This window comes from Ahaetulla prasina, chromosome 1 (genome assembly GCF_028640845.1).
Source record: "Ahaetulla prasina isolate Xishuangbanna chromosome 1, ASM2864084v1, whole genome shotgun sequence".
NCBI classification, from domain to species: Eukaryota; Metazoa; Chordata; class Lepidosauria; order Squamata; family Colubridae; genus Ahaetulla; species Ahaetulla prasina.
In genome coordinates, this window is record NC_080539.1 from 377,440,548 (window position 1) to 377,465,727 (window position 25,180).

The following is a 25,180-nucleotide window of genomic DNA, read 5'->3' on the forward strand; positions in this document are numbered from 1 at the left end:
CCGAACGGAATGTTCTCAGTGGTTGAAAAATGCATAGTTGAAATAGAAAACGCTGACTCAGCTCCAAGGGGGGATTGAACACCCCCCCTTGTATTCCCCACCTGGCCAAGAGACAAGGGGTAGGGGGAGATGGAAGCACAGTGAGGCGGACTGTAGAGGGCGAAGGCAGCTGATGTCCTGAGGGGGACAAAGGCCCACCCACCCACCCAGCCGAAGCTGCTCATCTGCCCCAGGCAGTGGGAGGGGGCTGGCCATGCTTGCCAAAGGAGCGCTGGCAAGTCTGCAGGCTGAGCATCTGGATCAGCAGCAGCCCAACCCCTCTCTCCCCAGGGGGGAGAAGCGTGAGGAAGGGCTGAGGCACTGCCCCGCCTTACAAGGGCTCACGCAGAACATGACTGAGGAGTGAGTCGCAAGCCCTTGATCTTGACACTGCCGTGTCCCCACCCTCTAGCCTTGCAGCTCAGCTGATGTGGAGCAGGGCACTGGCAGCCTTCCTGCAGGGTGCCGCTGTTCACAGGGAGTGGCCCTTGCCCCACAGAGCCCCCTTTGGCAACGGGCCTTCAGATCATCTTCATATTGAATTTCCTGGCTCCACCCTGCCCGGAAGCGGAGGTGGGGCCGTCCACCTTGCGGAAGGAGTACTCCCCAGCAAAGTTGTTCTTGTGCTGCCCCCGGCCCCGACTCCAGACAAAGAGGAGCAGGAAGCAGAAGAGCACCACCCCCAGGAAGGTGATGCAGCCCATGGCTGTGGACACCAGGATGGTCTTGAGGTCCAGGGTGAACTTGATGAAGACCCGGGTGTCGTTGTGGAATGTGTCGTTGAACTCACCCAGCAACGATGTCCGGTTGGCATCCAGGATGTTGTCAACAGAGGGCCCTTTGACGGTCAGGGTGGCAAAGTAGGTGTCGTTGCCAGCAGTGTTGCTGGCGATGCAAATGTAGGTGCCGCTGTCCTGGGCCTGGGCATAGCGGATCTCCAGTGTTCCGCCGGGCAAGACGATGACCCGGCCCAAACTCTTGGAGGTGATCATCCGATGCTGAGGAGAAATCCAGCTGATGGAGGGCATGGGCTCCCCCTCTGCCTGGCACTGGAAGGATACCACCTGGCCCTCGTGAGCCGTCACACGCTGGAGTTGACGGTTCCGGATTTTGGGCTTTTGGCAGGTGAAGTACTCGAAGAGAACAGAGTCCGGAAAGTCATGCAGGGCATCGCCCTGGATCTCAACGGGCGAGGAGCACATGGGTGGCTGCCCATCGAAGTTCAGCGTCTTCCGGCGCTGGAGGATCCAGAGCAGGCGGCAGTCACAGACGAGGGGGTTTTGGTCCACCCGGAGGGTCTCCAGGGTGTTGACGGAGTGGAAGGTGCTCTCTTCCAGGGTGGACAAGAGATTGTTGGAGAGGTTCAGGAGGCGGATCTGCCTCAGTCCAGAGAGCGCCTGGGGCTCCACGGAGATCAGCAGGGCGCCCACCATGTGCAGCTCCCTCAGCCGGGTGAGGTCCCGGAAGGAGCCCCTTGGCACGGTGCTGATGGGGTTGTAGGAGAGGTTGAGGTACGTAAGGTGCCCCAGGCTCCTCAGGGCTGCGATCGGCACAGCTGTAATGTTGGTGAAGGTGACGAAGAGTGAGGTGAGGTTGAGGCCCTGGAAGGCATTGGGCGAAATGTCCTCCAGCAACGGCCAGTTGTCGATTTCCAGAAGCCACAGGCGGCCGAGCCTCCGGAAGTTCTGGTCTTCCAGCAGGCCGACACCGAGGTGCCTGAGCCGGAGGACCTCCAGGTTTTGCAGGCGAGAGAGGGACTCAGCAGAGAGGTCCGTCAGGTTGCACTTCTCGATGGTCAGCTCCCGGAGGCTGAGCAGGCCAGAGAAGGCCTTTCGGGAGATGTAGACCAGGTCGTTGTCCCCGACTTCAAGGTGCTTCAGGCTTCTCAGGTCTTGAAAAGCGTAGTCCAGAAGGATGACAATTTTGTTCTCACTGATGTCCAGGAGGCTGAGGTTGGCCAGTTTGTGGAAGACGCCCGCAGGGATCAGCTTGAGCTGGTTGCGCCGAAGCCGCAAGACTTGCAGGTTGAAGAGGTTGCCAAAGGCCCCGGGCTCCACGCTGGAGATGACATTTTCGCTGAAGTCCAGCTCTTCCAGCATGGCGAAGGAGGAGAGCTCGCCTGCGTTCAAGCAGCGGATGCGGTTCTTGTTCAGCTCCAGGATCCTGGTCTCGGTTGGGATCCCCTCCGGGACAGACGTGAGGCGTTTCCGATGGCAGGTGACGGATTTGAGCTGAGGGATGCACTCGCAACGTGCCGGGCAGGCCCACCCCGGGGCAAAACTCAGGAGGGAGCAGCAGGAGGCTAGGAGGAGAAAGCCACATTGCATTGTGTGGGTCATGGTCCTACAGACCCCTTACCATCTTCCCACGTACCTGGGAAAGAGAGAGAGAGAGAGAGAGAAGGGGGGGGTTACTCAGACCCTGGCAAGGCTTGTGCTGTTCCCTCAGGCCTCACTCAGGAGCCTTGAATTGGCTCGCCCTCTGAGCATCTCTCCCTGCTTGGCCCAAGACTTGGCTGGTCTGGGCCACCTCCAAAGTGTCTAGCCAAAACCGAAGCCTCGCAGAACTCATCTGTGTGTGCGCGCGCATGTGCATGTGCACCTTTTTTGAGCACTCCCTCTCCCCAAGCCCCGGTCCTGGTGCACAGCCCCAAGTGGCTTTTCTCGTCTTTGCAGATCATAAACATCGGAGGCGATGTTCCAGGATCCATTCTTTGTAGTTTAATCCAGGGGTCACCAACCTTTCAGACCTCAGGGACCACTAAATTCATAATTTTAAATCCCGCGGACCACTAATATGATCTGCCTAATGACTGCCTGAGTGGGCATGGCTAAGTGGTCATGTGACTGGGTGGGTGTGGCCAATTCAATGTCACTCACATCAAAGAGTGCTTCGCTGGCCTCTACCCGACCCTCCCCTCCCAGCCATTCCTTGCCTGCTCACTCGGGCTCCTCAGGGCCCCAACAGGAAGCAGTTGTTGGAGCTAAGCAGCCACCATGAGAAAGAGTTGGCAAAACAGATCAGTTCAAATTGGATCTGACCAAGGAGGAGGCTCAGCACAAGCACCTCACTGAGCATAGGCTTTCCAAGCAGAGGGAAGACCTGCGGAAGTGCAAGGCCAGGTGCAAGGCACCTGGAGGCTCAGCAGGCTGAGATGGTCAGCCAATTCCAGGCCACGATGCAGTCCCACTGGAACAAGGCCCTCCAGCTCTTTGCCACCAGCCTTCTCCCCACACCAGGAGGCTGAAACAGACCCCAAGTTGGAATGTCTGCCCCCCTCTGACCCAAACAAAAAGACCCTGAAGAGGGAGACTCTCTGCAGCAACACAAACGTTCATTACACGTATCCAGCCCAGGGACCGTAGTTTGAGGACCCTTGATTTAGTGCAAGATAAAAAATGCAAATAATTTTTCAGCGGACAACCAAAATTTTCTCGCGGACCACCAGTTGGTGACCACTGGTTTAATACATAAATAGCTACAATCACAAAATAATGCCAAGCTGGCAGAAATAGCCATAATTTAGATTTCTTCTTTGTGAAGATACTGAATTATTCCATGTCGCCTTCTGTTTTTACTACTTCAGAATGACTCGAAGGTGGCAGTGGGGACTTTGTATCCGGTGGTGGATTGCTACCGGTTTGCCCCAGTTCAAAGGGGGCAAACCGGTAGGAGTGGTGGTGGGAGGCTCCGCCCACCCACCCAGACGTCATCAAATATGATCTGCATATGTGCAGATGGAGCATGTGCATGAGCGAACTGGTAGCAAAGGTGACCCACCCGTTTGTATCTGAGGGAGAGAGGGCAGAAGCTCAGAAACTTATGCAGGTGCATGCCTACCATCCCTGTCCTAATATTCCTTTTTACTTATTCTTTTCATGTATCCAAATTTCTTTTATACTTTTACCTGTTATATATGGTTGAGAAAATAAATAAATAAATAAAATAAACAGTGGGGTGGGGATTCCTTGTTATCTCCCGAGGGCAACTTGGAGCCTGGGAAACCCCCTGGTTGCTGGTAGGTTTCCCAGAAGGTGGGAAGGCCTCCAAAGTTGTGCTTCCCCCAGTCTTTGGCTGCCAGGTCTTCCTCAGTGAAACGGACTTTCTGGGGTAATTCCCCAGGCAGAGCATTTAGGGGGAGGGGGCTTCATGGGAGGGACTAGGTGAGGAGATGGAAGGAGCTCTGCAGCCATTTCTTTTGGCTGGGGAAAAAGGGCCTCCTTGCTTGCAGGGGACTCTTCCCCCTGCAGCCCAAAGAGACCACCAAGAGCTGTTGCAGGCCGTTTCTTCCCTTTGCTCCTTGCAACATCAGGAGCCAATGCCTACCCCCCTCCCTTGCTGGGCAGTCGGCTTTAAGGACAGAATCTTGCAAATCTGCTTGTGCCAAACCTCCTCTGCTGCAGTGAATTAGGGAGGCGCCTGCCTGAGTCTCTTCCGAAATGTTATCTCCCTGCTCTGGGCTCAAAGATGCTTTTGCCTAGGGAAGGGTTCCTGAGGACCTCCATCAAGGTCACCTTCCTAACTCTGCAGCTATGAACCGCGTGACTTAGAAAAAAGAAAGAAAAATCCCCGTTCCAGTGCCCTGCTTAGTGTTCTTGTGCTGGTTCCGTAAGTCCCGGGGCCTCCCCTTCCCATGGAGGGCGAGGCTGGAGCTCGTTAGAAGCCTTGGAAAATGACTGCCTGCCACAGCAGCGCTCCAATCAGGCCCAGGCTTGCTGCTGACCTAGTTGAGGCAGCTTCAGGGGAAATCTAAGGCTGAGAAAGCCGCTCCCCCCCCCCGGGGACTCAGCTCACTGAGCCGGCAATGAATGAGAGCCGGAAGGGAGGACTGCTTTTGCTCTCACCCGTGGCTCACCCGCAGAAAATGATGATGGCAGAAGAGCTCTTGGGAACTTGTGATATGCCACAGGTGCTGGTTGCTACCCATAAAGCCCCACCCAGCACAGAGCCTGATTGCTATCAGGACCAGCCTCTCCCTCAGTATCTGTCCGACTGAATAGTCCCTGCAGGGTTGGCAAGCTCCAGTTTCCTTTGATTAAATGATGCCATCTCTCAGGACCCTGACAAGCGCCTTCCCCAGGTGCAGGGCCTGCTCCCTCTCTGGAATGAGGCTCCCCCTGAAATCTGGATACCTCCCCCCCACCGCAGCTGTGAAGAGCTGGCTCTTCAGCCATGCCATTGGGGAGGGAGAAGGGAGAGACAGAGACCCTCCCTCAAATGATCAAGCACTTCAGAGTAGGGGCGGGGCCCAGATAAACCAAGGAAACTGAACTGGTTTATCTAAATCTTCCTTTTATTGTATTATTTATTTATTTATTTATTTATTTATTTATTCATACTTTTATACCGCCCTATTGTAAAGCTGCATTAACAGAATCTTGCAGGTCTGGAGGTGCAAAACTTTCCTTGGCCACTTTTAACTGCTTGATCCATTAGGGAAGGTCCTCCCTCAGTCTCTTTCCATGGTTGATCAGTGACTGGGGGCTCCTGCCCCTCTGGTCAGAAGCATCACTTCCCCTCGTTCCCCAAAGCCTCTCACACATCCCTTTCTACTTTGGCAATTGACTGATGGTGAGTCGGTCAACTCTGAAGGTGTTCCAGTGTCCAGATGTCTGCACCTAAGGCTCCTATTAATTTTGGTCTGTTATTACAGTTCGCTGTTTGCCACAATTGTTCTATTTGCAGGTCTTCATATTTTGTGATTTTCTTCTAGAAAGGGACCTGGGATAACCAGATGACATTATTTTCCAATATTAACGGTATCATGGCAGGACATAAGCTTATTATTATTCTAATGTGCACGACTATGAGATCACAGCTGCCAGTTCCTGAGTTTTGGCCTTCATGCGCACCAAGTTCTTCCCAAAGATGTTGTAATGTACTAGCGCTGTATCTTTGCAGACGCAAGCAGGGTAGCCTTCTGCAACTAACAGATGGAGATTTTGTAAACACACAGATTGTGTAGTCCAAGGCTTTTTGGTATGGCACCCATTGTGCTGATAACCACTGGGACCACCAGAGCTGGTTTATGCCATCATATTTCAGTTTGATTTCCATATCTTGATATCTGTGACCTCCAATTATTTGTCTTCTACCATCCCCACATCAGTTATCCACACTTCCTTTTAATCACAATTAAATCTGGTGTGTTATGAGCCAAGACTCTTGTCAGTCTGTATTTGGAAATCCTACAGTATTTGAACCTCCTCATTTTCAACTACTTTTTAAAGTCTATGTTTATTTTTAATTATTATTCCTGGAGACAAGAAGAATTACATAAACTGTCAGTGCAGGCTGATGGCCCTCCGGGAAGATAAACAGAAAAGATTTCCTGAACAGCTTTAGGAAATGTTCTTGAAGGGCCAGCAGCACTAAGAAGCCCTCCTGGCAGGGATGGGGAACAAAGAAGGCTACGATGTAAGGGTCCAGCTCTTCTCTGAACAGGTCCAGAGCAGACCTGCACCACCTACCTCCTGATGTTTCTGGGCTCCCTGGTGAAGAGCAGCTGCCCTGAATCTGAATGATGGAGAGGGGAGGCTTCACTGCCCTGAAGAAAAGGAAGGACAAGCAGGCAGTGTGTGTGTGTGTGTGTGTGTTGACTGGAGACTCCCCCAGAGACATCTGAAACCATCCATCAGCTGGACAGTCTATGCTTAAAGATGGGCTCCCATCCTGCCTGCCCCAGACTCTTAATGACCACTGACCCTTCCTTTCTCCTGATCCATGTGGGAATGGATGATGCAGCCCTGAAGACCTTGCCAAGAGGGAGGGCAGCCCCTCTACAGGAGTGGGTGATTCACAGCCCAGTGCACTGGATGAAGAAGCTAGTGGCCTGCAATGCTCTTTGCCCTGCCAAAAGGATGAAGTACTAGACAATGGGACCCCTGGTTGTTCCTTTCTTCAAAAAAGTAGGTGTCCTACAAAGTACAAAAAAGACAGGTTGTCTCTGGACAGACTGTAGTGAAATCAGCCTGTGAGAATTTGGAAAGCAGGGTGTGGATTACTAGAAGCCAAATCAAGCCTTTGCCAAATTAAGTGGCTGATCCCAGCTGGGATGATGGTCATCTCAGCTGCCAATTTAAGCCAGCAGGCACCTCCTTGGGCAGCAGCAATACAGGAAGACAGATTTGCAGCTGTCTGAAACCGTACTAAATGAGTAGTCCTTAATGGGTCTAAGTCTACATGGAGAGAAGTAAGTAATGGGGTGCCACAAGGTTCCGTCTTTGGCCCAGTACTTTTTTGGCTGCCGTTGCACACTGCTGGCTCATATTTAGCTGGTTTCACCCAGTTTATGTGTGTACTTTTGGTTTTTCTTACCTAAGTGTAGGACTTTACTTTTCTCTACATTGGATTTTATCTTGTTAGATAGGACTCAGTGTTCAAGTCTGTCAAGATCCATCTGGATCTTGAGCCTATCTTCTTGGGTGTCAGCTATTCCTGCCAGCTTAGTATCATCTGCAGATTTGGTAAATTCCCCTTCTATTCCCTCATCTGTTTGTGAAGATATTGAAAAGTACTGGGCCAAAGACGGAACCTTGTGGCACCCCACTGCTTACTTCTCTCCATGTAGACTTAGACCCATTAAGGACTACTCATTTAGTACGGTTTCAGACAGCTGCAAATCTGGTGGTGAAGCTAGCTATCTCACTTGTTTGTAGCTTACGAAGAATTAGGTTGCGGTCTACTTTGTCTTGCTGAAGTCTAAGTATATTATGTCCATGGTATTTTGCTGGTCTACTAATTTAGTCACTATGTTGAAGAATGAAATAAGATTGGTTTGGCATGATCTGTTTTTAACAAACCCATACTGGCTGCTAGTTATTACTTTACTGGTTTCTAGGTGTTGGCAGATCTGTTTTTTAATTATCTTTTCCAATATCTTCCTGGGTATTGATGTTAGGCTAATTGGTCTGTAGTTTTCTGGGTCTGTTTTTTTCCCTTTTTTGAAGATGGGTACCACATCTGTTCTTTTCCAGTCCTCTGGCAGTTCCCCAGTGTTCCAGTATTTTGGAAAGATGTGGTGCAAATGGTTCTGAGATGACATCTGCCAGCTCCTCTAGAACTCTGGGATGTAATCCGTCCGGTCCCGTGATTTGTATTCATCAAGATCAGACAGGATTTCTCTTACTATTTTTTTGCTCATTTTAACTTTTATTTCCAGTCTGTTTTTTACAATTATGTTTCTGATAGGTTGGGCTATATTTTCTTTTTGCGTGAAGACCGATACAAAGAATGAATTAAGCAGCTCTGCTTTCTTTCTGTTGCCTGTTACTTCCTTGCCCTCTTCTCTCCTTAGTGGACTGATTTCTTCCTTCTTATTTATATGTTGGAAGAAAGTTTTTTTGTTATTTTTGACTTTTGTTGCAAGTCTGTTCATTCTGAGCCTTTGCTTTCCTGACTTTTTTGCAGATTCTGGCTATCTGCTGATATCCTTACTTAGTTATGTGTCCCTCTTTCCATTTTTTGTCCTTTTTGTCTTTCAATTTGTCAGAGAGATCCTTGTGCAGGGGGTAGGGCTTCCTCGGAGAAGGCTGGAGGGGGAGAAGGGGCGTGCATAAGAGCACCAGCGTGCCTACCGTTCCTGTCCTAATGTTCCCTTTGATTGTATCCAATTCGTTTGGTTATTTCATGCTTATACTTATATATACTGTTGTTTGACAAATAAATAAACAAAATAAATAAATAAAGATGGCCTCACCATCCAAGCGGCCTAGCTCAGAAGGAATCTTGGCCAACCGGGAAAAGTCCCTCCCGAGTCCCGGTTTGTGGATATCAGACCCCTTCCGTGTTTCCCTTGGAGCCCTGGCCATTGCAGCCGCTTGTCCCGCTCAGGCAACGGAGGCCGAGGGGGCGCCTTCTTCCGCCAGAAGGACCGTGGCAGGGTCCCGCGTGGGCTGGCCAGCGCCTCGCTGCTGCTACCCACCCCCCCCGCCGCCGCCGCAAGCAGTCCGGTGCAGGCTGGAAGGAAAAAGCTCCAGCCTGCCTCACCGTCCGAAAACCAGCAGGGAGCCTGGCGGGCCCCACCCGATCGTCCTCGGCCGCTGCCGGTCCGTCCCTGGTGGAGACAGGGCCGAGGAACTGCCGCGGATGGCCGCCGTCTTCAGCCCTCTCCCCGGGCGGTGCTCTCGATTCCCGGGCCAAGGACGATAGCGGGGGCGCCGCTAAATGGGTCTCTCTGTCCCGGCCTGACTTCCGCAATAGAGGCGAGGCCCCGGGAGCCTTTTGTTCCGAATAGCAGCGCCGAGATCTGGCACAGGCGCTCCCCCGGGACTCTTGTCTCTGCCGCGAGGAAGGCGCCGAGGTCGCAGCGATTTAGTTCCCTATGAAGGTGTGCCTGCTCTTCACCCTGCGCCCGGGAGCAGCCCAGCTGAGGGGGCTTCACACAAGGACCCCTTTCCCTATCCCGTCCTGGCGGTTCTGTGACAGCCAGTAACTAAGTGCAGCCCCGAACTGCCCAAAACGAGACCTCCCCCTTTCAGAAGCCTCCAGGTATGACCCAAGGCCCCCTGCCTGGGATTGAGGATTCCCCCCCACTTGCACTGAACTTCCCTGAAACAGCTGGAAAGCAGGGTTCCCCCCCCTCTGCCCAGGCTGCCCTTTGGCCCTAATGTAGGCCTATAGCAGTGGCTGCCTGGTGGGGAGGGACTGGGCTAACCCTAAACCAGATCAAAGAGACCAGAATAGTTGCAGTGATGCAGAGGCACATCCCCTCCCCACCTGCCTTTCAAGGAAGAGAAGAGGAGGCATCAAATTACCTTGGCCATGGTTGCCTAGCAACGGGCCAGCACCTTGCAGGTGAGAGAGCCCTAGGTGGATTGTCTGTTTGGGAAAAGGCCGCTGCTGGCTCCGCAGGTGGAAACGGGCTAGGATCACATCAGAAGGGGGGCTGGCTTAAGCCCAGTGCTGCTGTGGTCAGATGTAGAGGCACCAAGGGTGAAATGCTCCTGGTTCGGACCGGATCACGCGATCTGGTAGCGATGGTGGTGGGTGGTTCGGAGAACCGGTAGCAAAAATCCCTGCCCTCCCTCCCCCCGCATGCCCAGCTGAACCGCGCGATCATCAGAGGCTTTTTTTTTTAAAGCATTTTTTCTTGGCCGGAAAAAATGCTTTTAAAAGTTAAAAAAAAAAAGCCTCTGATGATCACACAGCTCAGCTGGGATCTTCTGAACTCTTTAAAAGCATTTTTTCTACAACCTCTTTGGAGGAAGATGCTGTAAAAAATGCTTTTAAAAGGCTCCTCTGGCGATCCCAGCTGAGTTGCCTGATCATCAGAGGCTTTTAAAAGCATTTTTTCCTCTTTTTTGGCTGAAGAGGTTGTAGAAAAAATGCTTTTAAAAGTAAAAAAAAAAAAGTTGGCCATGCCCACCCAGTCACATTTCCCCCCAAGCCACGCCCACGTAGTAAGAAATCTTTACCTTTCACCCCTGAGAGGCACCCGTTCAGTCCAGACACAATCCAAACACTGCTTGTGTTCCTGCCTCCCCCCTCCCACACTGGCCAAGGTTTGAGTCTCATTGAGGCTTTCAGCCTTGCCTTTGGATGGTCAGAGGAGGTCCAGCTCCCTCCTGGTCAGATAAGAACAAGAACTGGGTCAGCCCAGTGTTTCCATAGCAGAAACCACAAAGCAAGGAATCCCCACTCTTTCTGGCAGTGATCCAAATTCACAACTGCTGGGGGGGGGTGAGAAACAGAACATACAACAACTAAAATGTCACTAAAAACAGCAGATTTGGTGGAGAGAAGTTTGGAGGGATTGTTTCGGGGCAGCTGGTCTTCCAATTGTAGAGGGGCAACTGGTCCTTGCTTGGTTCTCTCTCAACCTACAGCGAGAGGCAACCAGGATCCTGGCTTGGCTGGCTTCAGATTCATGGACAGACGTGGTGCGGGATCGAGGGCTTATGGCACCTTGAAGGCCATCCCTTGGCAGGCACTTCCCTGGGCAGTTGGTGGGCCATGGGGAGAACAGGCAGCTGGACTAGACAGGCCATCTCCCATCCGGCCCTGCACAGCTTCTCTTCTGATGTTCAGGAAAACATGCAGCAAACGCAGCTTTGAGGGTGCAAGGACCCCTTTCCCCCTGCCTGCCTCCTGGGACCTGCCTTCCCCTCCCCACCCCATGGAGGGGTGCTGAAGAGCAAGGCGTATTCTGGAGCTGGTCTCTGTGCAGCTGCCTGGTAAGCATCTGAGAAGCCAGGTCCCACCCTCCACCCCAGACTCTCCTGCTTCAGAGCCAGGCAGGAGGGGCCCTGTGCAGGCGCAAATGCCTGGCGTCTCCTTTCTGTCTGCTGGGCTTGGAGGAAAGGCGCATCGGTGGCAGGGAAATCACAGGCAGAACCCACTTGGGAGAAGAAAGGCAAGCTGCCCAGCTGGCAGACAGTGGCTGGTGACCTGGCCACAGCAGGAATTTTCGGCTCCAGTTGCATCCATGGCGGCAGAGCCTGACTGCCTGGGGAAGGCTGGCAACACCACAGGGGTGCTTGAGGGGGCATGGAGGGTGTTTTCCACCCGAGCAGGAATGGCTCTGGGCTGGCAGCCCCCTCCAGCCCAGGTGGAAGCCGCTGGATTTATTCACTCAGGCTGACAAACCTCTAGGCAGCCTTGTTCTCTCCAGTTAATGATTGGCTGCTCTCCGGAGGATTTCATGCTGAGGCCGGACAGTCTGCCAGCCTTTAAGCCATTCACAAGTTGGCTGGGCTGAGTGGCACAAACATGGTGGTCAATGAACGGTTGCTACATTGATGCTCTGGGTTTTCAAAGGTTTTCAGGCAGGCAGAGAGGAACCCTTGTGTGGAACCCAGGGCCTCTCTGCGTTTTCAGCATAGATTCGCCTTCCTGTCTGCCCATTGGGAGAAAAGCTTCAAGGGGTTGTCATCACTGTGGAAAGCAAGATGGGCCCCTCCTTCCTACTGCTGCCCCCTTCTCAAAAATAATGGACATTAGTCACTGTGGTGAGGGGGGGTGGGCAGAGGCTGGGCAAAAGGACCAAGTTCTTGTTTCCAGCTGCTGAGTGGGGTGGAGCTTTCCAGCTTCCATGGGGGGGAGGGTGGAAAGGTGTTTGCAGAAAGCCTTTTGGATGCACAGAAAGCACCATTTGGAGCAGGCTTGACACAGCAGACAGTGCAGAGAGAACCTGAAGGGTCCTTAGGGCTTTCAGAGGTGGGTTGTTTCCTTGCATTACCCAACTAGGTAACATCATCAGTCTTAGAAGGGAGTGGGGTTTGCTCTCAGTTTATATTCTTCTTGTCTCGCAGTCAGTGTTGGTGGGGCTGGTCTTCGAGGTACTTGGTTGGGTCATTTGACCATTCCTGGATTGGGGTGTTGTTTACTTTTGATTGTTGGTTTGATGTTAATCTTGGAGTTCATTTAGCAGGGCTTTATAGCTTGTGTTGATTCTGCTATATTGGGTTGCTTGGTATATAGCACAACCAACACAAGCTGTAAAAAGAACCACACTGACCTACATCAAAAACATCTCAGAAACCACCAACAGACAATTACAACCACATGGAATCAGCCCAGCACACATACCAACTAAACATGCACAGAAGAGTTTTGATGACGTTTAGGTCAATGGATGGAGCCTCCCACCAGTTTCACTACCAGTTCGATAGAACCGGTCCGAACCGTGAGCAACCCACCACTGATATGGACAGACGTAACCGTAGTTTCAACTAGGAAACTGTGACCATCCTAGACCAAGCCAAGTCCAAAAACACCAGGGGATTTCCGGAAGCCCGGCATTCTGACAAATTGGCCCTCAATGGGACACATAAATGAGACTTACATCCTGTGCAAAAGAGACACTCAGCAAGGCCAAAAAGGGAACAAAAAAGTCCCAAATACTTCTCCACCAACAATCAAGACCCAGATGACCATAGATTAACTGCAGAATTAACATCAGACCAGCAATAGTAAACAATACCCCTGTCAAGAAACTGCCAAACAAGCCAACAGGAAACTGCCCAACCAAAAAATCTCTTAAAACCATCCCCACCAACGGGCAGAGACACTAGAATCTCAACTGAGAGCAAACCCCGCTCCCTTCTAACTCTGATGGTATTATCTAGTTTGGGTAATGAAACCTCTGCAAGAAAACAACCTAGCTCAGAGAGCACCAAAGACCCCCTCAATTCAACCCTGAGCTGCAAATATTCTCTTTTTCCGTACCTGAAAAGTCTACCTACAGAGACATCTGGAACGCACAGCTCCTGGAGCGTGGCTTCATTCTTCCTGAAATTCTTCCAGTGGATAAAACAGCTGCCAGCCTTGAAGGGGAACTGCTTTGTTTGTGTCACCAAGGCCAGAGCTATTTTTAAAAAATCCTAGTTGCAGTGAAGCCCTCCCCAGCCAGCCGGGAGCATGGAGGGATATCCAGGCAGCTCCTGAAAGGGAACAGGGCGAGGGAGGGAGCAGCTGATGGCTTCTCTCTTTCTGACAGGCTGTAAGGGAGGTTCTTGGGAGGTGGCTGGAATGAGGGATTGCCACCCTGTCATTCTTGGCCCCATCCTCCCAGGAACAGGTGCTGATGGAGGAGGGGGGTCTCTGAGCCCTGCAAGGACCCCTGGGTCTTGCTGTCTTGGAGGCTCAACAGCCATCTGCCTGCCTGCCTGCCTGCCTGCCTGCCTGCCTGCCTGCCTGCTGGGGAGGGGGATGCTCAGCAGGCCAGAGGGGGAGCAAGGCTGGGGTGTATGTGTGCAGAAAAGGCAGCTGGGTATTGCAAGGAGAGGCTGGAAACACGATTAGAGTCTGGCCTTCATTTAGCGGATGCAGAGACCTGGGGTGGCCAGCCCAAAGCAGGGGCTCCCTCCCAGTTCTGGCGCCGTCTGAACAGAGGGCTTCTCCTCGCTGCTGGCACCCATAGATCTGTGGGGGAGGAGGCCTGGGTTTCAGCACCCCTCACCACCATCTCCTACCTGGACTGGGCTGGTATCTTTTGGGGGGTCATCTCAGCATAAGGACTTGCCTGAGGCTGCGTACCCATGGCTGACCACAGTTAGGCTGGGTCTCCTCTGCCAGCTGCAAAGGTTCACAAAGCCACCCGCATTCAAGGCGGAACGTGGGGAGGGGAGGGTGCCACAAGCATCTGAATGGTCATCCCCAACGGCCCATCCTCTGCTTTGCCCCCCAGCTCCCAATCTGGTATGGGTACATGGCAGCCTTCTCCAGTCAAATGATGGCTCCCATCTTCACTCACAGCTCCTCCCCCACCGCATTGTCTGGGGATGAAAGGTCTCCCAGCCAGGAGAGCACCAGGGGGAGGGAGTGAATGGAATCTGGAGCCTCCATTCAGGAATTGGGGGGAGCCTCTTTTGCTAGCCTCCCTCTCTGTGACGGGGTGACTTCCTCATGAGGTAATGGGGATCAGAGCCACTGCGTAGGCAGCCTCCCTCTCTTCTCCCAATGCCTGAAGTTCCCTGGGAAACTTTTGTGCCTATTACAGGAAGCAAGAAGGTTGGGAGACCTGGAATGACCAGAGTTGACCCCAGAAAACATGCAGGGGCAAAACAGCTGAAGGGGTAGCAAAGTCAGCTCTGAAACCCAGCCAGAGGCTGAGAGAGCAGCCAGAGAGGTCAGAGAGCATGCCAAACTGGACTATGACCTAACCAGTCAACAAAAGGGCAGCCGAGGTGGCGTAGGAGGGCATCAGTAGACTCCCATTTGGGCAAGGTGCCACGAGGGACAGATTTCCTGTCCCTGAGAGCTACGTGGATCAACCTGCCTGCAGAAGTTGGGAGTGCTCCATCACTGGAGGCTCCCAAGCAGAGGCCAGCAGCCCTTTCTGCGGGACAGCCTGAGCCAAGATCCTTCTAAAATTCCAATAAAGGAGAATATTGTAATCAGGGTTGAAAACTGGGGACCTTGGTGCTCCCTGAACCTGGTTGTTTTTTTACAGATCCAGAACTCTCTCTCCATCCAGTGAAGACATACTTTCCAATGAATCCCCACCCACCCAAGGCTTTTGTGAAGCCTCAGCCACACTGTCTGCCTCAGGCAGAGGAGGGAGGGGGAAGGCATGTGAGCCTCAGGTGGCTTTCTGAAAGTGGGAAGCTATAAGCAGAGAGTCCAGGGCCCCCATTTCTCAGACCCATCTGTGGTCCCACCTAACCCACCTGACTCCCACAACCTGCAGCCACCTCAGATAGTTGACCCTCCCCCCAAACTCTTTACATGTAAGGCATGTAAAAAAAGGCCTTCCTTTTTTTTTAAAATTTGAATTTATATCCCGCCCTTCTCCGAAGACTCAGGGCGGCTTACAATGTGTTAAGCAATAGTCTTCATCCATTTGTATATTATATACAAAGTCAACTTAATTGCCCCCAACAGTCTGGGTCGTCATTTTACCTACCTTATAAAGGATGGAAGGCTGAGTCAACCTTGGGCCTGGTGGGACCTGAACTTGCAGTAATTGCAAGCAGCTGTGTTAATAACAGACAGACTTAGTCCGTTGAGCCACCAGAGGCTCTTGGGTTGCTGGACCCCTCCAGCCGGAGAATCTGGGTGGGCCTCCCAGGACAGGAGAAAGGAAGAGTTGCAGAGGGGGGAGATGATCCAAGGGACGCCCCTCCCTTCCAAGTGATCCAACAGAACCCAGCAAGGCTTGGGGTATGTGCGTATGGGGGGAGGAAACAGGCAAGCACTCTTGCCCCTCATTGTGGGGAAAGTTACAGGAGGTGGAAACAGAGACACACACTCCCCCAGGCAATCAGAGGCTGGGACAATAGAAATGGAAGTTGAAAGCACACAAATCCACAGACGAGAGGTAGACTGGCTCTGATACTGGAGGTTTGGCATGATGTTTTCTCCATGTGCCCTAAATTTGCCTTTCTCGCCTTAAAAGCTGCCCGTGTTTGGGAGGGGAGCCGCTGACACCGCCATCCACTCCTCAGGGCTAACGGATTGGAGGAAGAGACCCTGACCTTCCTCATCTGTGCTCTCTGGCCTTTAAGCAGCCTTAGACCCAGGGGTGCTATTCAGCAGGTTCTGACAAGTTCTGGAGAACCAGTAGCAGAAATTTTGAGTAGTTTGGAGAACTGGCAAATACCACCTCTGGCTGGCCCCAGAGTGGGGTGGGAATGGAGATTTTGCAGTATCCTTCCCCCAGGAATGGGAAGGGAAGGGAGATTTTGCAGTATCCTTCCCCTGCCACGCCCACCAAGCCACGCTCATGGAACCGGTAGTAGAAAAAATTGAGTTGCACCACTGCTTAGACCTGCTTCTGCAAGAGGCAGCAGAGTAAATGCTTGGGAGACCTTGGGGGTGGGGAAGGCCTTTTAGGAAGGTCAGTGGAGCAGCAGCACCCCCTGAGAGGTGGCTGTGTCCTGCTCTGCCCATCTAGCCCTTCACTTCCATCTGCAGCCCTCCCACCCCTCACTTTCAGTACAGCCCTGCCCAGTCCACCCACCCACCCAGAAAAAGAGCCAGATTGACAAACAAGGAGCTTTGTTGGGAAATTCTCTCCTTCAAAGGTGTGTTTCCCTGCAGGTAACATGGGGAGGGCAGCCTCTTGCAAAGCTCAGGTGGGGATGCCCACCCAGGAAATGGATCCACTCAGGGCCATCTCTCCTTGGTCCAGCTTTAGGCCAAATGTTGGGGGCAAGCCTGCTTGATCTCTGCATCCTCCCATCGATCCCTGACCAGGACTGGGCAGGTAGCAAGCTGAATGAATCAAAAGTATTCCGATCCACTTGAGAAATGTTCCCTGGCCACGTGGGATTTCCTCCCCCGCAGTCTTTCTTCGTGGCAGTGTCGTCAAAAGAGCGCATTATACAAGGCAGAGCTACAGTTTGAAGGCTGCAGCTTGGCTGTTTTGGAAAAGCAATAGGGAGGGGCGTCCAGAGAGTAATTGTCTTGTGGTACCACTGCCATCTTTAAGGCTGGCATTCCTTGAAGCCCAAGAGTTTCAAGCCAAAAAACACCAGCATGGTTCTCTCTGCTCTGCATCTTGGCTCAAGGAACAGCCACCCACACATCCCACACTCAACACTGCTTGATCCTCTCGGTGGGCTCCTTCCTCTTCTCAGATATGAGGGGGTTACCTGTCCTCATCATCCATGGAAGAAGCCACCACCCCCAAGGTCACTCCTGGTTGATTGGGAAGCTGAGCCTGACTGAGGCAGGCAGGTGAGCCTAGCCTCCCCTCCCCCCCTCCCCCCCTTAGCTCCCCTCCAGGAATCCGAGGGGTACAAAGGCAACGTGTGGAACCTGCCTTCATGGGCTGAGCCACATTAGGGACACATGGTGGCCCTCCCCTCACCTTAGATAGGGAGGGCTGCCTAAAGGACCTGTATGACCCACCAGAAAGGAGATCCTGTCAGGTGGAAAGAGAGAGAGGATATGGAAGACAAGACTGGGGGACGGGCACTCTAAAAATGGCACCCCAAATGTTCTCTTAAGGAATACAAACCAGATGTGCACAGGTCAGGCCCTGATTTTAACCCTCCTTGCTTGGAACACCACTTAATCTTGGCAGAAGGTTGCTCTGCCCATCATCTTCCCCATTAAAAAGGCCTGTCATGGCGAGTGGGGAGGGGCGGGGAAGAGGAAAAGGGCCCAGCAGCAGCCGGGGAGACCGGGAGGGTTCCTCAAGGCGACCACTCCTCTGCCCTCGCTAAGCAGAAGGAAATGCCCTGGCACAGGCCCAGTTCTCTCACGGCCAGAGAGAGGCAGCCTGACTGTTCTGCATCGCCTGGTTCGCCAGTTGCGCCCCTTCCTTGACCGGGATGCCTTATGCACGGTCACTCATGCTCTAGTCTCGTCTGGATTATTGCAATGCTCTCTACATGGGGCTACCCCTGAAGTGCACTCGGAGGCTTCAGTTAGTCCAGAATGCAGCTGCGCGGGTGATTGAGGGAGCCACACGTTGCTCCCGGGTAACACCACTCCTACGCAGTTTGCACTGGCTACCTGTGGTCTTTCGGGTGCGCTTCAAGGTGTTGGTTACCACCTTTAAAGTGCTCCATGGCTTAGGGCCCGGGTACTTACGGGACCACCTGCTGTTACCCTATGTCTCCCACCGACCCGTACGCTCACACAGAGAGGGTCTTCTCAGAGTACCGTCCGCCAAGCAATGCCGGCTGGCGGCCCCCAGGGGAAGGGCCTTCTCTGTAGGAGCACCTACCCTCTGGAACGAACTTCCCCCTGGTTTGCGTCAATTACCTGACCTTCGGACCTTTCGCCGTGAATTGAAAACGTACTTGTTCATCCAAGCGGGACTGGCTTAATTCTTAATTTTTAAATTTTGAATGTTTTGAATTTTAATAATTTTAAATTGGGTATTCTGTTTTATTGGGTCAAATTTGATGGTTTTTAAATTTTTTCGGCCATTATAGAATATGTTATTTTAATCTGCTGTTTTAAAATTGTATATTGTATTGTTTTAATCTGGCTGTACACCGCCTTGAGTCCTTCGGGAGAAGGGCGGTATAAAAATCTAAATAATAATAATAATAATAATAATAATAATAATAATAATAATAATAATAATAATAATAATAATAATAATAATAATAATCTGGATCACCTCGGCCCACTCACTGTCCCCTTTGGAGCAGTTTTGGACAATTTCCACTTGGAGGGAAGCAACCCCCTCCCCCGCCTGGAGGAGCACTTAGCCAGGCTCTGACCCAGGAGCAGGCTCTCAGCTGGGGAAAGTGGGGAGGGGGGACTAAGAGCCTCTCTTGGTCCCACTGATCTGGCAGGAGTAGAGCCAGAGGGAGCTGGACACAGAACAGAACCTTCTGCAAATGTGCTGCCAGATCAGCCCTTCCCAGTACAGGACAGCTCTGGGCAATTGGACATGCACCAGAAGGGTGCAGCTGGCCCTTGGGTCACAGGTGGCACAAAGTGGGCAGAGACAATTCGGTGTCAAACCTCACTGCCAAATCAACCTGCAAAGATGGCAGCTTGCCAGAAGAGAGAGAATCCACCAGGAAAGTCCACTGGAATGATTTGCACCCAGGATTGGAGAAAAGCACCAGGAGACAGACAGACAGGGCAACCCCCCACCCCACCCCATTTGCAGGGGATTTGGTTCTGTGCCTACATTCGTTGGGGTGGGAGCTGTCACTTGCAGAGGGTCACACCAGTCCCAAGCTCCCCACTGCAGTGAGCGATCTGAAACGGGGGTGGGGAGCCAGGGCTGGTGCTTGTGGGGGGGGAGGCAGAAGGGCTTTCAAGGCCTGAAATCCACGTGGCTTGGCATTGCCTCCCTCTCTGGGCAATGGAGCCCAGAGGTTCCACCTGCAGAAAGGGCTCAGAGAGGACAAGTGGTGTGTGTGTGTGAGAGGCGAAGTTTAAAGGGGAAGGGAGAATGGGAGGAAAGGCTGCACAGCTAAGAGCACCTAGTGGTTTACAGGGAAACAAGCCTCACTGACTGGGGGCATTTTGGAAGAGAAAAGGACCCTAAACACCCAGGAAGGCAGGGGATCCAACACCTCGGAGCAGCCAGAAAGGCACCCGCCAGAGAAGAAGAGGCCAGATTTCTGAAAAACACCGGCCCAGAAACCTCTTCTCGGGGGAGCCGGAGACAAACCGGCCTCTGGCCAAAGAATTCCCCCCTCAACAAGCTGCCCCTGGCCTGGGAAGCAACAAGGCGGGAGGAGGGGGGACAGGAAACGCGCACCGGTGCCTGAAGGCTTAGGATCTGAAGCAGCCCCTGGTCCACCCAGCTGCTCGCCCAGGGATTTGGCACCGCAGGCCGCTGGGTCCTCACCCCTACAGGATCACCCCCGACCGGCAGCCCCCATTCCTAAAGGCCTGGCCGAGACCACCTCTGCCCTCGCCAACTCCACGGCGACCTCCCGCTCCGGCGGCCCTTGAATCCACGGCCCAGGCGGGGGGTCTGACTCGCTCGCTCCGAAAGCGCCTTCCCAGGGAGCAGCCGCCGACCTCTTCCTTGCCCCGCGGAATCGCAGGAGGCGGCCGAGCAGAAACGCCTCCGCGGCGCGCCGCCCCCGCCCCGCGACGGAGAAGCCGCCCCTCCGAGCCCAAAGTTCCAGGCAGCTGCGGCAGGAGACAAGCTTGAGGCAGGCCGGCGGCGGACAAACGAAGCTGCCGCCGCCCGCCTGCTCGCCCACCCCCGGCCGGTTGCAGTGCTCAGCGAGTGGGTCATTTGCACCGTCGCCCGCAGAACGTCGCGGTTCCTGCCCCCACCCGCCAGTCGCTCTTTCCCGCCAGGACTCCGCTCCGAAGCCAAGCGGGAGGCACCGGGCACCTACCGGGCAAGGCGAGGAACTAGGCTTCGGCGGAGAGAGGGAACAGACGCGAGCAGCTCTCGGCTCGATGAGCGGCAGGATGGCCAGTGCCAGCCGTCCTCTTCGTCGGCGGGGCTCCGTGGCGCATCGGGGGCGACGATCCCTGCCTGCTCGCCCCGCTGGCTCTCTCGTCCACGCTGCTCAGCTTCCTTGTGGCTCGGGCGGGGCGTGCGGCGCGCCTGGGATGCTGCTCTGCCCCGCGAGCACCTCTGGGGCTGGAGACCCGCCGCCCGCCTGCTCGCTCCCGCTGCTGCGCGGTGCGTGGGCCCGCGCTGCGTCCGACAGGGCGCCCTCCTGGACAGCCGGGGCTGCGGGGGAAACGTTTCGCGCTTCGCGGTCCGTCCCGGGGCCGGTGGCAGGTTTCGAGCGCTGCCTCGGCAAACGAGCCTCGGTGGAATAGGACTCCGCGACTTGGAGCAAAAGGGGCGGCGCGCAGCCCAATGTCCCGCTTGACTGGCAGCGGCCCTGGAGCCGCGCCGACGGAGGCAAACTGATGCAGGGACCGGGAGCCCAGAGCCCGCCCGCCCTCCGCTGGGGCACCCGGTTCCCTCTCGCTGGCGTCAAGCCGAAGGCGCCCAGCCCAGCCGACGGCTCTCGGGAAGAAACGAAGGACCCCTGCCAGGGACAAAGCGCCACTCTCGTCCTCAAAGGTCCAAGGGGGCTGCAGTCACGCGGGGTTAGGGCCCGCGAGGAGCCCTGCGTGGCTGAGAAAGGAGTCTCGTCCGCCGCCCGCCTCAGCCCAACCCACCCCTTCCAACGCCCGAACCCGAACAAACGGAGCGCAGCGAGGCCGGAGCCCGGGGGGTGCTGACCTCTCGCGCTCCGGACGGCGGAAGAGGATTCCCCGTTTGGAGAAGGTAGGCCCTCACCTTCCGCCTCCTGCCCATCACCAATGCTCCCTTCCCTGCCGTAGGGGAGCCCAGAAACAGCCCTGGCCAGGCTTCCTCCGTGCTTTTTAGAAGCTTTGGGCCAGACCCATGAAGAACCGCGCGAAAGACCAGCCACCCCTCGGCCGGACTCGGGAGCTTAGAGTGGCCACATGTATGTGAGGAGAGAGAAAGCGGAGGACTGCAGCCCCTGGCTTGAGGCTTGTCTGGCGCTTTCCCCCTCTTTTAACCTCTAATGGTCCTTCTCTGGATTAATTTCCCAGAGGGGGAGGGGAAAGAGAGCATGGGCCTTTCTCAGGATGGGACAAAGGCGGCGCTCCCCTTGGAGTGATCAGAAAGGACCGCTTTGTGGATGTCACCTTGGCCCTTCCTGCAGCCTCTTCAACCTTCACTGGGCAGGGAAAGATCCTTCCAAGCTGACCAGGCAAGGTGCCTCCCCCTCCCCCCTCACTGCTTGGATCTTCCTCTGTTCTAGGATATTACGCAGCCCCTCCCATTTTATGTCATCTGCATTAACTATATTTTAGGGACATTTTGGGCTTCATCATCCCCCTCCCCCCCCCCCCGCCTTTTGAGTTGTGCTTTCCTCCTTTCAAAGGCAGAATGACAAAACAGTGGAATCTACTTGTCAAATACACACAGTGGGTGCCAAACAGCTCCCAGAACAGAATATTTACTCCTCATTGTGAACATGCTGTTCCTTCTGCTCAGCCTGCGCTACACTTGACAGGTTGCTGCCAAGGGACTCCCCAGGACTGGTGCTCATGAGGAAAGAGTTTCCTTTAGATGTTGCACCTCAAGAATGGAATTTGTGGAACCTGTATTGGGGCACGGTACCTCTGTGCAGCCTGCCCAATCCCCTATGTTCGAATTTTACATCCTACCCAATTCACCAGCTCTGCAGAGGCGCAAAGGGCCGAGAATTTCCATGCGGACCACAGCAAAGGAGCAATCGCAGCTTCCTCTGTCTTCCAATCACATGCCGGTTGCTCTGAGTTGGTCTGAGGGATGACCTAGGCCTGAGGTCCAACGAGATGAGCCTATAGTTCCCATGGAATCTCAGCCAATCTACCCAGGGAGTGGGTAGCTTCTCCCCAGTTGGATTAGCTTCTCCCCAGTTGGAGGAAGACCAACCACTGCCTGTCAGGGAGACCCAGGAGTTGTGAGTGGGCTATTGTTGGGCCCTAGGGTAGTCTTTGTTGTGACCCAAGCCCAAGTAGATAGTAATAAACAGTCCGTGGAAAAACAAACTTTATTCGAACAGCTGGGAATTACTTCATTCCTAGTGTCATTCAATGCAAAGTAAAACAAATGCCTCCCAACACAAATTCCTCAGTTATCTCACAAATCTTAGTCCAATAGGGCAAACTGCCAAAGGCCCTTCATGGCAAACGTCCAGAAGCCACAAAAACAAAGATGTACATGAAGCAGAGGACAAAGCAGAAGACGCAGCTACAACGTTGTTTTCCGGCAAATCTGAAATGCCAGTGCTGGTCTGTTTTAAGCCTTATGGGAGGGGCCAATCATCTCTTGGCCCTACTCCCGAGTTGTCCTCTCTGCTTGAGCTGCTCTTGCCTTCTGGCAGCTCTTCTCATCCGTGCATAAGGAACAGGCTCCTCCTCTGCCTCACTACTATCAGTCTCTGGAGGCTCTGGAGTCTGCACCTCACTTCCCAATGGCCCTGGCCTCACCTCAGCCTCATCGCTGTCCGACTCCATTGCCAGCTCCGGAGCAGGACAATGGTTGTGATTGGGATCACTGGAAGGCGGCCTGCTTGTCTCCCCCATCCTTCATAATGGCTGCCGAAAGGCCTAAAGCCTTGCAGAAGACCACCACGTCTCAAGGACGGATGGCAGGTTGACCGCAGGGCATCATCCATCGGATTGTGGCTGGACAATGGTGGATTTGTGCTTGGTGTCCCCTTGAGCTCCTGGCTGCCCACTTGAAACAAAGAGGGCTGAACCAGGGATCCTAATGCAGCCAGGAGGATTTGCAGATGGAAGGTTTGGCAATCTATTGTCATCCATCATGACAATTTCTGGGCTATCAGTCAAAATGGAAGTCTTAGAAATGAGGGAGGGAGGTTTTCTTGAAGGAGCGACCTTCATCTTCTCTTAGCCAGGATGGTCCTTCAAGAATCAAGGACAAGATGGAATTCATGTCATTAGAAACGGTGGCCTGCTGGGCCTGGAACCCAAATCTGGGCTGCAGAGTGACAGATGGAAACTCCGGATGGCCACAATGGCGGTTTCAGAAATGGTTCCTGCTTGGTCCACAGGGCCAGCTGGATGGCCGTTTTATCAAATCATATCAATCCAACATCCTCTTTTGCAACAGAGGGACCAGTTCAGTTAACTACACAATTGTGTGAAAATAGTGTGGCTGGCAATGTACACGGACAATACATAGTCCTAGATGGCTATGGATTGGTTGACAATTTATAACCCGGTAGTCTGCATGAATGACGCTACTTCAAGCAGGAAGAGGTTGAAGGTTAGAAAATAAGAACACCACCACAATTAAATTTGCAAGTGATGTGAAGATAGGGGTTTTGCAACATCCTGAAAAAAGAAAATGCAGATTGAGCAGGATTTTGAGAAGATGAAACAACGGGCAAACTCCAGGCAGAGAAATTCCTCAAGTGGGACAGATGCAAAATTCTTCAGCTCTGATGAAAGAAATCACAAGGGCGAATGTATGAATACAGGGAGGCCGAACTGAGGACAGCATATTCTCTGTATCTTGGTGAATCACTAGTTTTTATTATGAGCAAAGTCGGCTTCCTTGAAATTTAAATCAGTGTTTTTAGAAGAACTCTTGACAATTCTGCCCATCTTCTGCAAGTCAGCAATCTCATCTTTCTGGGCTCTCCTCTTCTGAATACCCCAGAGCCGTCTCCAATGGCTCCTCTCACATTTTTCTATTCAGGCTGTTTATTCCCTTGGATGTTTCCGTTTGCCAGGGTCCTCCAAGGGAACGCCGAGAACTGAGTGGAAGAGAAAGGCCAGGAGTACACGTGACAAGAACCTGGGTGTCCTTGTGGGTCACAAATGGAACAGGAGATTGGAGAGCATGGGGCAGAACAAAAGATGGTAGGCAGAGATCTCTAAGATCTTCTAGGGAGACTGGAGTTCAAGGCTCCCCATCTCCTCAAAACACTTTGACCATTTTTCCAAGGCAGGATCAGGGGGAGAAGGGCCGCTGTGGGCAAGGGAAACCTGAGTCCTTCGGGAGATAGGGCGGTATATAAATATGATTAATAAATAAATAAATAAATAAATAAAACCAAGGGGCTGCTTTGCCCAAGGCACAGACTGATCTGTCTTTTGGTCCTAGATGCATTTCCCTGCTTAAATTTTGGGGTGTGACTCCTCGTCCTTTAGGCCCCCCCCCCCTTGGTTCTTTACTACCTTCCTAGATGTGAAAAGTGACCTATTTTCTTCCAAATCTACCTTTTTGATTTCTCCTAGCAACAGCTTACTAATTTCTTGCTTTTTTGTGTGTGTTTTTTGCTTGTTGTGATTAGTTAGCACTGTTCTGTCTCCTTCCCCACTTCAGACCCACGAAATGGCCTTCAGCCAGTGGATTCACAGCTCTTATCAGTTCTGGCAGAGAAATCGCAGCTGCCTGCCAAAGTTCAAACAAATGACTCACGTAGCAAGACTTTCAGCTCTTTTTGAAACGGATCAGCTAAACTTTGCTTCCCATGGAGTGAGAGCAGTCCCAAAGTGGGGCTCCTGCCCCACCCTTCCTTTTGATGATGCCGCCTCTCTAATCTTCTGAAGCGCGGGTCAAGCCAAGCTTTATTATTATCAGCTGGGTCTGAAGGCGTAGCCTGGGGAAGGGAGGAATCAGGGGATGACGGCCTCATTACATCCTCCGACTGGTCTGGTTCTGGCTCCTGGAGCCGAGCCAAAGGAATCAGTGCTCCCAAGGTAAGCTTCCCCCTCACTCTCTGAATCACTTTTGGGCATGGGGCCAGGTTCGGGGGCTGGAGTCACA

The 25,180-nt window shown here is 53.2% G+C and overlaps 1 protein-coding gene across 5 annotated transcripts in view; it reads right to left on the reverse strand.

Annotated features, from left to right (window-relative positions):
* Nucleotides 1-216: 216 nt before the first annotated feature.
* Nucleotides 217-25,180, reverse strand: part of LINGO3 (leucine rich repeat and Ig domain containing 3) — a 31,252-nt gene continuing 6,288 nt past the window's right edge. For 2 of the 5 annotated variants that reach the window (XM_058163758.1, XM_058163756.1), the window contains exon 2: nt 217-2,412. In XM_058163758.1, coding sequence (XP_058019741.1) covers nt 561-2,378 — 1,818 coding nt within the window. In that variant the 5' untranslated portion in view covers nt 2,379-2,412 and the 3' untranslated portion in view covers nt 217-560. Of the gene's footprint in view, nt 2,413-13,206; nt 13,538-19,808; nt 19,922-20,255; nt 20,385-25,180 lie in introns of those variants that run through there. The other 3 variants (XM_058163754.1, XM_058163755.1, XM_058163757.1) reach the window with 3 other exon arrangements.